General features: G+C 38.8%; 1 protein-coding gene across 2 annotated transcripts in view; it reads right to left on the reverse strand.

Annotated features, from left to right (window-relative positions):
* CABCOCO1 (ciliary associated calcium binding coiled-coil 1) overlaps window positions 1-15,395 on the reverse strand; it is a gene marked incomplete at its 5' end in the record, with an annotated part of 51,260 nt that extends 35,865 nt beyond the window's left edge. For both annotated transcript variants that reach the window (XM_082285922.1, XM_082285921.1), the window contains 4 exons: window positions 2,041-2,185; window positions 5,275-5,444; window positions 8,343-8,473; window positions 15,378-15,395. In XM_082285922.1, the coding sequence (XP_082142048.1) occupies window positions 2,041-2,185; window positions 5,275-5,444; window positions 8,343-8,473; window positions 15,378-15,395 (464 nt within the window). The remainder of the gene's footprint in view (window positions 1-2,040; window positions 2,186-5,274; window positions 5,445-8,342; window positions 8,474-15,377) is intronic.
* Window positions 15,396-16,935: the final 1,540 nt, after the last annotated feature.

Genomic DNA, 16,935 nt, shown 5'->3' on the forward strand with positions numbered 1-16,935 from the left:
GCTCATCTGTAAAAATGTGATCTGAACTACAACATGTCATACTGTCTTGAGTAGAAAAAAAGCTACAGGCCTATCATTTAAAATTAAACAAGAAAAAATGTTGAACTAATACAATAATTTGAATTGCAATAAAACTCAACCTATTTCTGAGTTCATAAAGTTTAAAGTACACCCATTTAAGTGTGCCAATTCCACTCTTATTTAGAAAAACATACTCCAGTGACTGGAATAATGGATTGCATAAACTGGACACACATGATACATTTCAGTGTATGTGTGCACATCCATGACGTCGCCACAGCATACATTTGTAATAAACTGAGCAGTTTGGACATACAACCACATATTTGGTGGCCAAAATACCATTCTGCTGCAAAAGTTTCGCAGCTTGATTGTATTCCTGCCCAGTTAATACTTTGGTGGTAGTAGGATGGAGCACCTAATCTCTTGGACGAAATTCTCGTGACTGTGAAGGAATTACTTCATGGACAAGATATCTCTCAATGGATAATTTACACAAGAGCTATAGACATGCTATTTGGAAAGAACATTTGTTCCATATAAATATACAAAAGACACAGACAGGAAGGGAGAAGTAAAAGGAGTTGAGACATCTCAAATGCCAAGTTTCCTTTTAGTTTAGGGCTAGTACTTGGCAGGACATTAGTTTGCCTTGACTACAGAAATTTGAGATTTAAAGAGATCTTCCCATTTCTTATGGGAAGAACTTTAAGTGGTTTATATTTTCCATGAAAAAGAAACAAAGGAAAAAAATCAGAGAGCAGGAGAAAGAGACAAATTTTATAGCCCAATCGTAAGAGAAATCGCCTGTTTAAATCCCCATCTGAATCCAAGTACTCTAAACTGGAAGGCTAATAGCTACCCTAGTATTTTTGCTTTTCTTCCAGAGAAAATATTTTTCTGCATTCAGGCAAACAGTTTAAAAACCTCCTCTTTGCTGTGTTAAACTTTTCCTAAAGAACAGTCAGAAAATTCCCAACAAATCTATGTATGGATCAGTCATGATCTTACTCAATTTTAATGCCCATCTGCCACAAATCCCCCCTCTAGCCCCCATTTGGGTCAGAAAACGGCTGAAGGGCTATAGCTGCACTACAGTGGATGAGCATATACTACAGGAGTAACTTCTTAATTTTCCATCTCCTTGCCCCTGACATTCATGGATGGTTAAACAGCTTGAGAACCGTTCTGTCCATCACGTACTGCAAACAGGGGTATGTGAGTACAGCCACTGCCTTAACCGTGGCATTTCAGTGGAAGTAGGTGTGTACATGTTACTATACAGTAAAAACTTTATACAGTTGCTATCAGACTCAGTATTTTTCTCAAATAAATAACGAATTTACTGCTTTTCGCATCTCTTTCTGTGTCTCTGTTTAAAAGCCAAGACATGTCACAGAACCTTTTCATGTACATACTGGACTCTAGCTGATTTTGAAATGCAATATATTTACGACTCCTATATGATCATAACCTTAATTCTGTAAAGTACAAAACTTTAAATCACTTCAGTCCACTATAACTGTCAAGGCCAGACAAATACTTAGAGTAACAGACAAGATCTACAATTTTATTCAGATGGAATCTAAAAATAGCTTTAAAAGCAAACCAAGAATATTGTTCTTACACCGCTCCGTTTTCTTTTATCACTCAAAACAAAACTCAAAAGGAATATTTTCAGCATAACCTTACAATTTGATAAACTTCCAGTCTAAATTTATTTTCTGGGCATTGACATCTGAGGCCATATCTTTACTGCTCCTTGCATATTCTCTCTTCTTTTTCATGATTTAAAGTTTGGCGTATGCAGTATGTTGGCACAGTAGGAAATATCCAGTAAAATAATAGCAAAATACTAGTAACAGTAGTAGTAGTAGTAGTAGTAGTAGTAGTAGTAGTAATAATAATAATAATAATAATGGTTGATTTTGTTGTTCTTGTTGTTACTGTTATTTTATCAGTCATTCCCCTGCTATATTAGATTACTGAAATAAGAATAGATTGTGTAGAAATAAATACCTGATAACCAAATAATCAATGATTGCTTTGGCTTGCTCAATGCTGAACAAATTCAGGTCATCTCTTTCTTCTGAGTCAGTTTTGCCTATTCCAGACATTGCTCCTTCAAGTTCTTTTAAATTATTTCCCAAGGTCATATGTTTGTCTGCAAAGTAATCCCAAAGAACAAAAACTATGAATAAACATGACAGGGTGGGATGAGTTTTTTGGCCCATTTTAATTATAAGACTTCTTGAAGTTTTAGTTATGACCCGTCACAAAACTGAAAAAAGCAACAGCAGTCAAACGCTTCTCTCTGTTGCCATTATTCTCATCAATATAGTGTCCATTAAAATTTCATCACAAAACCACCACTCTGCCTTCACAAAGGAAGAATCACAAAAATGGGTGCTCAAGACACTACAGCTTCCCCTCTTACCTACGCAGAGAGAACCACAGGCAGATTAATATGCAAATTTGAAAGGAAGAGTATATTTTTCTTTAAGATAGCCTACTGCTTATGTATTGTAAAACATTATTCTTCTGACCATGCCCCTTGTAACATAAGCCACTAATACAGGAACAGATATTAAAAATAGTGAACAATATTTTTAAGTGCTTACAGTCATAAGAGAATAAACATGAATATGCATAATACCCTGTATGTATCATCAAACTTGGAGACGTTTTTGTATCCTTCCAAACCAGATAATTACTTTACATTTTTACCCTGGAAATCAAAACCAAATGCCAAAACAGGTTGGAATTAGAATTTAAATTCTGTTTGTTAACTGTCCTGACAAAAAGGAAAATCTGAAATATATCAGTGCTTGCTGAATCTATAAAAAGAAAGGATTCATTTTTCTGATTTGCACAGTGTCTGCTGTCACTAGAACCATGGGGAGTTTAAAGAAAAAGCTTCAAATACAATTTATTTTTTCCTTTTATATCTAAAAAAATCTACAGAAAAAAAAGGAGAAATATCCACCAGTGGTGAAATAGATTTATTTTCCTTATTGTTTTATGTCTCTACTGATACACTTCTTGGGTTTTTTTTGTGCAGAAAACAAATTAAAAGACTTAGAAGACTTCTGTTCTTTTATAGTTTTGCCCTTTAGTGGTACAGTAATCAAAGACTTGAAAATTTTACCTCACTTTTCAGTAAGAGAGGCAGCACAATATAAATAACCATATGGGAAGGGACAAGAAATAAACACAGAGAATGTAGAGGAAATAGAAGCCATAGGAAATGAGGAGAAGCAACAGAACCAGAAATACCACCCTTTGTAGGGAAGTGAAGGCACATAACAGGATCACCTAGCCCCTGAGTCTGTTGCCAGCTCATCCAAATTTTCTCTTTCTTCTGCACACCTGATTCTCAGTCCCAACCACCTGTCTCAGGAAGACTCTTGCAGAACTTCTGTGAGGTAAGGAGCACCTTACCCTCAATGGATAGAAGAGGAATCAAATCACGTGACCCATTCTGACTCCCAATCAAGCACGGCCTCCAGTTTCCAAACCTCAGTTTTCCTTGCTCCTTTGCCAGCCTTAAATGCATTTCCACTACCCTCCTTCTCTAAATCCATTCTTCCTGCTCAATGCTACCCTTGCTACTACAGCCAAGTCAGCTTAATTCTCCAGGCTGATTGGGTCCAGTGCAGGGAAAGGAAAAGAAAGGGTCACTAATATAGAAGACATCAGAATTTTGCTTTTAGTTGAAATGTTTGGTAATTACAAGAAAATTCATCTCAGCCCTGGGCTACAGCATACTTTGTAAAATGGATTTTTCAGGGGACTAAGCTGTGAAGCAAATGTAAGAAGTTTCCTGCAAGCATTTAGAAACTACATTTTCTTTCTCTAAAAACCATGTATATCTTAGCCAAATCTAAATGGATTTTCACAGGACAGCAAAAAGCAAATTCACAACTTTTGCTTGCCAAACCTTCTATCTTTACCTCAGAGCACCGGGGCATTAGACCTGTCAAAAAAAAAGACACAAAATAGGTTCTTTTTCCCACAGCCTCTGTCTGCAAGCCCACTGAACTGGTTCAGTTGCAATTTTATATATAAAAATTCGCCAAAAGCAGACAGTGTCATGGAAAATTTCAGCTTAAAGAGTTAAAAGTTTGGCAAAGCTTAATGCAACTAAGATGACATTCCTGAAAAACGTCAGTCAGCTTTAATAACGGGTTGTGCTACCAGCCTGTCGTGTACACATGTATTACACGGTCTCATAAAACTAATTTCTGACGGGTTTCCATTCTGCTCCATTGTTATAGTAATATAGTTAGCATATGTTAAGATACTTCCTCATTGGAGACAGGAAGGACAACTGGAATTCCAGTGATCATAAAGCACGTACATATTCTGTCAAAATTCCAAGTCAGAAAGGCCCTTGAACTAAATTACAATGAAAGAGTATAATAACTATTATAAACTTGATTTTAAATATTCGCCTTCTCTTTTGAATGAAACTGCTGAGTCCTTTCATTCTTCCTCTGGGATGGACTTTTCTCAACACAATCACCTTCAAAGTGAATGTTAAGCAAGCATCAGGATCTCTGAAAAAGAAGGTTTTAGAGGACACTGCTACCATTTTTTTCTGGCTATTTCATTCCCACTAGATCAAGCTTCATGCTTTGTGGCAAATTTCCTCATAGCCACAGGAGCTGTGGTCCCTTCATTGTCAGTTTTCCTCTTCGGCAGCAATGCCAGTTTACTTCCCTCACCAGTTAACATATATTCTGTGCCAGAAGTGCAGCATTTGCCATATAGAAAGCTGTCTGAGAGTTGACCTCCAAGGATAAAATAAATGTAATTCACCTGCTGTAATGCTACAGGATGCACTGAATATCTCAAACAGCAGAAAAATATGCCCAAGGCTACAGTGGGTCAGTCACTGAGACAGCTGGAATTAGAATATAGGAGCTCCTTGCTCTCACTCTACTGTAATTATTATTTATTTTACCATAGCAAAGAAAAGGTCTCTTCAGGACCTGGCCCATTTGTACCACATACTGTACAAACAAAGAATGAGGAATATTCTGCTCAAAAGACTTGAGTTTTCTCTAACAAAAATTCAGCATCTGCCAGTAAGAATTATTTTCAGGCACATGGGCTAACATACCAACATTCAAGAGGAAGATAAATCATTTCACAATTACTTGTAATTAAATATCACTTTATTAAAATGACTGGGAAACATTCTTGCCTTCCACTCCAGATATTTATTTTACAATTCTTAATTATACTTACCGCTGAGGTTCTCCAAGGCGAAGTTTAATAGATCCATGAATCCTGAGAGCTGGATAAGACTGAAGTTCATTTCTTTAGCCCACCAAAATCCTGCAGTATAATAATCTAGTAAAATAGCTTCTTTCAAAGATGTCTTTAGTTGTGTAAGATTCAGAAATTCTTCCATCTTTCTAAAAAAAATTGCAGAGTAAAATAATGAAATTAAAAAACAAATTGCAGATTCCAAAGTCTTACGTGGTCTGCTTGCAATTGTATCTATATTTTTTATTATTAGTTGCTATATTATTCATGTGTGCATAATGGACATAATTTCTTGAATTGAGCTCCATCAATTCCTAGGTAAGAACATTTATGATCAGAGGACATATAAAAAAGTAAACAATCACCTGCAGGTTTCAGCAGACACTATTCAAGTGCTAAGATATGACTAACAAAAGAACAAAAGTTAGAGCATTACAAAACCAAATACATTTAGAATTCCAGAGAAAAAAAGAGTGTTTCATCAGGAACTGGTTTGTGGGATGAAATGACACAATTAGTCTCCACTTTCTACTATCACACTTTCACTCTGATTGAGATAATTTTACAGTAGTAATAAGATCTTGTTTCCATTTCAGGATTATTTTCCATGTGGCCCCTGATGAAAAATTACATTTGAAAATTAATGTAAATAATAGAATATATAATTACTGAAAGTAGCTAAAATATTTAGAAGTTTAAATTGCACTTCCATAATGGTCCAAACATTTAAAAAGAGCCTTATCCCATTTTACTGGCACACGATGAAAATTTTTCCACTTACTTTAACTTGCAAAATGTATGAAAAAATACACTCCCTTGTAGGAGGCCATACTGTTGCTGACACATTTATGTCTACTCTATCCAAACACAGAATTAGTTAGGTCTTTTATAATAACTGTCTGCTTTTTTCCACATGAAGAGAGGGGATGGGGGCTAGGACTTGGTTTCAATTCTTCCAGTACAACTTCAGCCATGTCTCAGGTTTTACATTTAAAAAAAAAAAAAAAAAAAGTTTTACATTAAAGCAATCCTTTGCTTCATAACTACAGCTGAGGATGCAGGTGCCAGGGATCACAGTTTCTAGTCCCCTGTAAAAGAGCAAAGTTTTCCCAAGCCCTGCTGCCTTCTCACTCCTTCCTACGAAGGACATTAATCCCAGACGTACTGATAGCAGCCATTAGATTTTCAGGGGTTTCACCGACACAGTACAGACACGCTGTCAAATGAGATGAGTTTCTTTTTTTAATTAAAGCCTCAATAGCTAACAGAGTAAAGCATATAATCCAATCAGTTTTGTTTAAAACATGTATTCCTTTGTTCTGCATGACAAATTTGTATGGCTGCACACATGCAAGTCGGTTAAAAACACTTAACTGTGTCCTGAAATAGAAGTGGAACGTGGCCAGCTGAACTTTCCAAGGTTTGAAACAGTCCATATCCTCTCTCTCTGAAGCTTCTGCCAACTCTGTGTTTTCATAATCAGAGCTTCTCAGGGATTTAGATTTTCTCTGATTCTGCTACCAATGCCAGTACTCATCTTTTCAGTATTTTGTAAGGCATGTCACTGACAACAGTATCTGTACATGATGGGGAAATGATGGGGCAGTTAGATTTCCTAGTTACCCTCCCTGCTTTTTCTTTCTTCATGGGGCTCCAGTCCTATGAAGATGGACAGCAGTACTAAACTCCCTGAGAGATGGGAATGCAGGACATTAAAACTCTCATACTGAATCAGACCTATTCTGATTTTCTAACCTTAGCTGTGGCCTTCAAACTGCTTTTGTAAATAGACACAACACACTGTGGTAAACAAAATTTTAATGCTGCTGCTAAACTGCTTAGTGTGCATAAAATACCCTGTAACTATGCTCCTTCCAGTAAGATGCAGTATATACTTAAATTCCCCTTGTACAGTGTGTATATATAAATACATATGTGATCAGCTGAGACTAAAAGAGAATATCATCTTTCAGTGCTTTTCTTTTTAATCTTAATGAGAAAGTTGCACGAAGAATTGTGTCGTTAAGCACATTTTAGTCTCCAGTGAGTCGTACAGTTCAGTCTCCTCTAAATTTAAAGAGACCTATTGTGCAAGAGAAAACAGGAAAGGAAAGAATTTTTGTATTATTATTTGATGGTAGTAGATTTTCTTTCCAGTTTTCTTAAAAAAGATCCCAGAAAGACCTTTCCTCCATAAGAATAGTGACAAATAGGAAAACAGAGTATGTTTCAGGAATATTTTAAGCTCAATTAAATGGTTACCTATTCAGATGAACAAAGTTGGATTTTATATATTCCCCCACCTCTTCCTTCCCAAACTAGACCGTGGCCCAGCCCTTTGGCTTTCAACACCCTAAGAACCTGCTAGCAGACACAAGCACTCCTAAATAATTCGTGCACTTCTGGAAAGCCTCATCTTTCAAATATAAGTCTGGAGTCTCAAGTTAAAATCCTGGCCTCCTAAATTCAGCTGCTATTAAACACTAATAACAAGAGAGAGTGTTGGTACAGGAAAGACAAGATAGGCTGACATCAGAAGTCTTTGGCTGTCTCCTATTTCCCCAGTGCTCCACAATGGCGACCTACTAATGCCTTCTTGAGCTTTCCATCCCTTGCTGAACTTTAAAGACCTTTCTGATTTTTTGGTAACTCGTGTTACAGTACAGAATCTCAAAGGTTTTAGCAAAAAAAAGTTACCAAGTGCAAGTTATTAAAAAAAGCTCAGTACTGACCTATTCTTATTTACATCTCAGTATTTTGTTTACAGTGTATTTAAAGCTATTGTAAATTCAGAAACCACAACAATATGAAACACAAGTGGAAAAAAAGAAGTCTAAGCAAAATCAAGATATACAGGAAACACAGTAACCAGACTGGATCTGAGATCAACAGTATTTCTTCCATCTTTTGTGATTATTAAATATCAATGATTTAACTGAAGAATTAAACACTAATGACATAACCACCACAAAAGAAATCTAACAAATAGGCCGCCATTTTTATTTCATTATTATATGGGTTCCAGCATTGTTGTCATTGCTACTTACTTTTCAACTCCTTCCAGATTTTCTTCTGACAAGGCAGTAATTTGGGAAAGAGAAAAAAATGTCCTATTAATAATCTCCTTTCCACCTACGTCATCCTGATCATGGTCTTCTTCCTGATCTCGGACTTCTTCCTGCATACATACATATAGGAATGTAATTTAAAAAATGTTTATTTTATTATGTCAGTAACTTATCTAAATAACATTTTTATATTGAGGAGGTATGCAAGGGATTAATTCAACAAATGCCAAAAATGTAAGACAGCTATAATTATATGGCAGTAACACAATACCTTAACACATTCTCACTAGAGAAAAGCTGGGCAGATACATGGAACATAGTATTTTTATCATAAATTCATGTGGGAACACTGTGACATATTATGTGCTGCACAAGATTAAATTAACTTGCAAGTAAAAACAACAGAGATTTAAAGGTGCAAAAGAATCCATGAATCTAAATTTGACCAACATGATACTGCATTGCACAATAATTAAATTTTAAAATTAAGTTTCTCCTAAACATATTATGAGAATACACACTTATTACTATGCTATTTGCTTTCCACCCTGTAGTTGATTGCATTTTCAAATTTACTGTCTACACTGAATCTTTCCCTAACCAAGCAAAAGTCCAAGATGCTTGTTGCAAAAGAATGATACACACACAAGGATCTGACAGTACTGTTCCTGGGAAGGATGTACATGTTTTAGGGGATAAAAACCTGAACCTGAACTAACAATTCAATGGTCTTAGAAAAAATAGGAACATTTTATGGTATTTTACATTGTGTGGTCATTGACAAAAAAGAGATTTCAGTAAGAAATCTATGAAATGCAAAAAACAGTAGAAAAAAATCCCCTAAAACTGCTTCAAAATAGAATATGTAGGTGACAAAGTGAGGTGTCAAAGCACATTATAAAATGAGAGATGAGGCAGCCCCTTCAGAGAGGTGAGAGCAGGGGCACAAAGGACAATGGTCACGGGACAGAGTGTTCCAGTTGAAAGGGACCCACAGTGAGGCAGCATAAGAAAAAATAATTCACTATGAACATATTTAAGCATTAGAATACATAACTCAGAAAGGCAGAGGAATCTCCTCCTTGGAGGCTTTCAAGATCAAACTGGACAAAGCCCTGTTGGGCACTGGGTGCTGGCCTAGCTCTAATGAAGCAGCTGAACCAGTCCCAAAATGCCTTCCAGCCTCCTGCTGGGAGTCTGTCTGGCCTGACCACACAAACACCTGATCACAATTTGCTGGTAGCAGGTACACTTGTACATCTGCAGGACCTGGGGTTTAGAGAAGTGCAGCAAGGCAAAGCTTGCAGAATCCTGCTTCCAGCTCACACGGGGAGAGTGAAGCAGAATTCCTGACACACACTGATTTTTGAGCCTGACCAGCACTGCTCTGGGCTGACACCAACTCACTCCAGCGCTGGTGAAGGAGAGCCCCCAAATAAAGCTACACTACTCCCCCTGCTGCTGCTGAACTGCAAGATGTACTGAAATCTGGGACCAGCTGAAGAACCACAGTCAAGAGGCACGAAACAAGACTGAGAGCAACAAAAAACATTCACTCAGTGGACAGACTATTCTTCCCCTCTCTAATTAAGTACTAGAGTACTTTCACACTTCAATAAGAAAAATTACTGTTCCCAACTGTAAACAAGTCAGTCTCAGATACAATGTCTCATCAGAACAGGAATGGCATAAACGAAAGCTTCCTTCACATAGTTAAGAGCATGACGTTAGTTTGCTTTTATTAGCAATAATTTACACAGCATAAAAAAAATAATCCTACAGTCAGTAATGCTGCTATAATTGAAGCTGCAGGGAAAAAACAATACCTCTACATGCTAATATTTTACAATTATTGAAAGACCTATTTTAATAAGTAGAAAAAATATAAACGCTTTCCTGAAGTGGTGTCAGAAATCTGTTGAACATGAGATTTTTTAGAAGCTGTGGAAGCTGAATTAAAAGAATAACTGATATTGATGTTTTGGAAACTGAATTAATGCTCCTCTCTCACTTTCTCTTAGGATGTTCAATACATAGGATACTTTAGTATTTATAGTGACCACCACTATATAAATTACGTATTACTGCTCAGTCAGTCAACATCTTACTGGGCATACTTGTTAGTAAGGCAAAATGCTAATATTTTACAAGTTGCAGTTTAAACTGAAGAGATAGGCAGCTGCTGTAACTCAGTGTTGCAGATAAGGCTCCGTAATCTGCACATCAAACCACAACAGTCTACAGGGCAAAGTGAAGGCTTCCCAAGAACCATTTCATCACATTCCCAGCAGCAATATTCCCACCAATGCACTACTGTTTTTGTTAATGTTTGTGATAAGGATGGGGTTGGGGCACCACTGTCCACTTTAACAAGCACAGGTATCAGATAAGAAGAAATACTTATGTTACAAATGTTACAAATGACAGATGAGGAACTACAGGAGATAAAGCACGTGATTTAAAAATATTTTTTTAAAATTAGCTATGTTTCTGTAATTTAAAAAAGTCTTCAAGGTCCATAAATCATTTAAACAATCCTGTGTTTATGGACATTTTCTGTTTGGGCCGAACCTACACAAACACACCTGACTAAAAGCTTACAATTATTTTGATTGATTACTTTTGTCTTTTGATTGCTGTCTTAAACCACTACTGAAAATACCGGGAGATTATTTTTACATGTGTTCACTGGTGTCAAAGAATTTACTGTTCATTTCAGTGTTAACTGCAGTGACTGACTGAGGTAACCCAAGGTGAGTTAATTCTAGTAATGCTATCTTCATGTGTCAGGAAAAAAACTCCTGAACCAATCCTACCAATACACATTCCCAGCAGTAGACTTAGCCTATTTAAATACAGGCTGCTACTAGAGAATTATTTGTTACTGTGTTATTTTCCTTGGAAGGATTTTTAGCTGTTCTGAATGCATAATATGTTTCTGGCTGTTCAATACATTACTCCAAGTACTGTCGGCATCCCTTATTAACAGCATCAAATCAAAATACCAAACCAAACATTCTAAAACAAAAGAGTAAAATCTTTCTAAATCTCTCAGCCAATGTTCAAAAATTAAACAGGAAATAGCAGTAGCAGAGTGATATAGTTAAACAGCAAATTGCAAAACACCTTTGTGTTTACAGGGGTGGGGAAGAACTCTCAAAACCCCAAACCCATACCAGGTCATCCCTGGCTAGGAAAAATGCCCCACTACCTGCAGTTTTGGTGAAGGCCTTTCCAGAGTGGCCAAACCTTGAAACACAGCAATGGAAATGAGCACCAGCATTCCTGAAGAAAAATAAGCTTGTCGTCTGGGATGAGCCCTCTGCAGAGGTTGAAGATAGTATTTGCATTTGCTTGACAATATACCACCACACTTTGCAAATCATGGCTTCCAAAAATATAGGCTTACCAAATTTCTTCAATTATAGCAAATACTTGAAGTGTGAGGAACTTAAGAGCCTGCTCTCCTCAGCCTACCAGGGAAATCAGACTGGACTCAACTTTCCAGTAGCTCATGTAAAGCAAGCTCAGCTACTCTGGCTGGGCTGACAGCAGTGCAGATGTACCCTAGAAGAGTGTTGTATATCAGTTACAACTTTAATCAAAATGGGAATGAAAAAAACCCAACCAAATTACACCAGCAACACAGGCTGTTATTTGTATTATTATACACATTTTGTTATCAAGCTGTCAGATGCTTCAGCAGCAGCAGAAAATCCTGAAGCTTTCTACATAAATAGTTAAGGCAGAAACAGAAACACATTCACTGTTCCTGTTTGTTTTTAAAAGGCCCCACTTGTCCACTCCCACAATGGGAAGTTAAGATCAATAGTTGATATTTTTAGTCATGAACATTTCTTTTGTCATCAAACAAATGAGGAAATAAAAATAGCAGCACTAATTTCAACTACCTTCCAAAGGGAATTCTGCAGATGCATTAAATGCAAAAGACAAAACCTACAGGCAAAGAAAGCTTTCAAGGACCATTATAAACATGATAGTGTCCTTTTAATAACAAAATATGTTGCAAAAATTTCACACAGTCCAAACATTAAGATTTATGGTTGACCAAATGTATGATGATAATAAATTTTACTGATGTTTTCACAGCTGCAGACCACTTATAGGAAAAAATGTGGTTAAAAATAAAGCAGCAGCAAGACTTGCTAAGATCAGGATTCAGATTTTCTAATATACCTTCTGCCAAAAGTCATTACAAGTCAGAACAATTATAAAAATATTCAATTTGAATCAAAAGGAATTGTCTTAAAAGGTAAGAAATTATACGAAAAAATAGTGCCAGAATAGTGTTTCCTACACCTTACATATAGACCATGCCAAGCTATCTTCAGACAAAACTACAGACTATATAATATAATTTATAAAAACACACAATTTCACAGGGTTCCAAATAAAAATAAATCATAAAGGACAGACAGAAATATCACAAAAGTAAGCTACTGCGTGTGGAACAAACTTCAATACATAAGGAACAGAAAACATGAGAAAAAAAAATTGTTCACTGAATTCCTCTAAAGATTCTTTTTATAAAGCCACGAAGTAAAAACTACAAAAATTTCAGTGGTACATTTCAAACAGATGTACAATATATTTTTGACAGCCTGTCGTTTCCCATAGAGCACACCCTGTATCCTTTTACTGTGATCTGACTGCATTACCCCAGTGTTACGCTGCTCCAACTGCCAAAATATTTACAGAGCACTAACAGAGTGCACTGTGAGAGTTGCATATATTTTTCATAAAGCATTTAGAATACTTAATAACACATTTCACATGGAAGAAGGTTTATTTATTTAAGGAAACCTAAATGTTAAGCTTTTGTACTGACAAAGATGCAACCATGACACTGGCTGAAGGCACTTAATCACTCCCACAACAGTCACAGCAACTTCTTGGCCAGCGGAGACAACAAAGCAGCTCAACCAGAAGAAAATTATCTTGTAGTAGCTACAGCTACATAGACAGGCTTGAGGGAAAAATTCGGAGTTGATGCAACACCTCATACGTTCTTGGGAGGAATAAATTTTATTCTTGTATCTCTTGACATGCAGCATGAGACGAGTCACCTGTCAGAAACCACACCTCTGTCAACCAAGTCAAAAAAGGAAAGAGGAAAAAAACAGGGAGGAGGCTGAAGACAAGCAAATAAAGCACATATTAATGCAAACACTGTGGGTTTGTAAAATCCTCCAGCACACTTCAGCTACCTAAAACAATGAAAGGTGAGAAACACAACTGTGATATTGCTGGAAGGAAAGTGTCAGCTTGCTCCCACTCCCTCAGTGGTCTTTGAAAGGCAACCAAAAGCCTTTCCCTCAACAATTCAAAATTAGGAGATTCCTACCACCACAAATAAGCCAACTGTGTTGGTTTGACCCAGGCTGGATGCCAGGAGCTGACCATGGCCTCTCTGTCAGCCCCCTCCTCAGCTGAACAGGGGATAAGAAATATAACAAAAGGCTTGTGGGGAGAGATGAGGACAGGAATTACTGTCAAGACCAAAATAGTCTCAGCTTGGGCAGAAAAATAATTTATTACCAATGCAATCAGTGTAGAATAACGAGAAATAAAACCTACATCTCAAAGCACCTTTCCCCCACTCCTCCTCTCTTCCCAGGCTCAACTTCACTCCCAATTTTCTCTACCTCCTTCCCCCAGGAGCACAGGGGAATGGGGCAGAGTGCTTGCAGTCAGTTCATCGCATGTTGTCTCTGACCCTGCTGCCTCCTCATGGGGAAGACTCCTCACACTCTAACCCTGCCCCAGCACAGGAACCCTTCCATGAGGGATAGTCTTCCATGAATAGCTCCAACATGGGTGTCTGCTCCACCGTGACCTCCATGGGCCCCAGGGGCACAGCTGCTTCACCAAGTGCTGCAGAGCAATCTGCTCTGGCACCTGGTGCATCTCCTGCCTCTCCTCCTCTGCTGGCCTTGGCATTTGCAGGACTGTCACTCTCCCATATTCTCACCCCCCTCTTCCATCTGCTGTTGCACGGTTTCCTCCTTCCCCTTCCTAAATCTGTTATCGCCGGGATCCTCCCTCTGCCACTGGCTGTGGCTCTGTCCTGGAGCTGGCTGGCATTGGCTCAAGTGGACATGGGAAAAGCTTCCAGCAGCTTCTCACAGAAACCACTCCTGTAGCTCCCTACTACCAAAGCCTTACCACACAAACCCAACGCACCAAGAAATAACCATACACTTCTGAAGGAGAGCTCATAACCGGGTGAAGCCTGGCAAGGTAGTGGGAGGTCAGAAGTGGACGAGGTGCTCAGCAGCAGCTGCTCAAGGTGAGGTGAGGTGAGGTGAGGGACAGACCCGGCTGGGCTGTGCCAGCCCAGGCCCCGCAGTGTCTGCTGCAGGAACTGCCTTGCCGGAACAGGCAGTGTCTCTCCATTGAGCTGCCTAGGGGACAACAGTGACACAGGCGTATTTTTATATATATATATTTACACACACACTGCATTTTTAACACCACGCCCTTTTCTACACAAAGTCACAGAATGGATAGGGTTGGCAGGGACCTCTGGAGGTAATACAATCCAACCCCCTGCCGAGGCAGGGTCACCCAGAGCAGGTGACAAAGGAACACGTCCAGGTGGGTTTGGAATGTCTCCAGAGATGGAGACTCCACAGCCTCCTTGGGCAGCCCGTTCCAGTGCTCTGCCACCGTCAACATGAAGTTCTTCCTCATGTTGAGATGGAAATTCCTCTGTTTTGGTTTATGGCCCTTGCTCCTCGTCCTGTCACCGGGCACTACTGAAAAGAGTCTGACACCATCCTCCTGACCTCTGAGACATTTAAACACACTGATGAGATCCCCTCTCAATCTCCTCCAGACTAAACAGGCCCAGCTGCCGCAGCCTCTCGTCACAAACGAGATGCTCCAGACCCCTCACCATCCTTGTGGCCCTCGGCTGCAGCTCAGCACAGACAATTTAACACAAAACACCCCAATCCCAGCGGGAGCGCGCCGCTCCCGTCCCGGCGGTACCTGCGCGCCCTCCGCCATGGCCGCCGGCCCCAGCACGGCTGGCCCCGCCCCCGCTCCCCTCAGAGCCCGGTCCCGCCCCTCACGGCCGCGCTGGCCCTGCGACTCCGCCCAGCCGGCTCCTGCTCCTTTTTCTTTAATAAACTTGGAACAGTAATGAACTAAAACTACGTTGAAACATTTTCTCTGCCAGCTTTGTATTGCATGTAGCAGCAGTAATTCAGAGTAATAGCAGTTACCTGCAAGATCAAATAAAATGCAAGCATTTGGTAGGTGAACAGTAATGAGAACGAAGAAAGAGCTAACTTTGCAAAGTTTATGGATGTGCTGAGGGAGCTGGTGTGACAAAACAGCTTCTTTGCACTGCCCCACATAAAGCAAGGGCCTCCCGGGATTTCTGCAGCTGTTTCAAGCTCTGCCACTGCTTTGGAGCAGTTTGCCACCTTCAGAAGGTTGTCATCATCAGTTTCTTAAAATGCGCAAACCACTAAGTACCTGTGTCCTAGCTGGGTCACGAGAGACAAGAACATGCCCATTATCCACTAAGATTGTGATTTATAGTGTGAGATTCACCACGTCTGTAGCTCCTGTTCCTGCTCAAACACCCTGACCCTCACTGACACATGTAGACCAATCGCGCTTCCAAAAGGAGTCAGAAATCTGTTTGAGGTTCAGAGAGCTGGATCCTGCAGTGTTTTGTAGAATTATTCATAGTATTTTAAAGAAATAGAGCCCACACTGTGAATTTTAAAGAAATAGAGCCCACACTGTGAATTCCTACAATTTGTGCTGTGCTTTGTGGCTGAGAGTCATACAGCTGTGTTACTGCCCCTTTTACTGTGTATATAAATCTAACCAAATAACATTATTCAGAGCTGCAAGCACTGCACGTAGTAAGGTGTTAAAACTGGGGAATTAAGTGTGATATTTGGATGCAATATAACATTGTGTACATTCATTATTATGTTATCTAGTTGGTAAGAGATAGATGCTAGACTTAACCATGCATTCCTCTGGAACCGAAAATGCCCATTGATTTCCATGAACATTTTCAATGTAAAAGACTTGGTGGCTCAAAGCCTTTAGAAAGATCTAATTCTGTTTCTCCTGCTCAATATTAAAGGACTGAATTCTCTCTTACACAAAACCTGAACTGAGCAGATGATTGAAGCTGAGCACTGATTGAAGCTCAGACCACATTTCCAGTAGTGAGCTCCTAAACTTCCTACTTTTCAATTTAGATTTTTAGAGAGTTGGTGTCAGAAGGCTTAGAAATAAAATTTAAAAAAAAAAAAAAAAGATTCAATAGCCATGCCATCATCAAGCCATGCCATCTAATTTCATGAGGATCCTTCATGTTTACAAAACCACATTTGTGTGTATGTGAATATTTAAGGTGGCTTTTTGATTTCCTTCAAATGCAAAACTTGTAAGTGCAACACAGAAATACTGAACTTAAAATGCTGACCTAGTCCTTTTCGACTATAGGTAACCATGGTAGATTTTCTATGATTCCTAATGGTCACAGAGTCCAGGTTAGAGGAGAACAGCAGAGCTCTTC

The sequence above is a fragment of the Coloeus monedula genome, assembly GCF_965178545.1.
Source record: "Coloeus monedula genome assembly, chromosome: 8".
Lineage (NCBI taxonomy): Eukaryota > Metazoa > Chordata > Aves > Passeriformes > Corvidae > Coloeus > Coloeus monedula.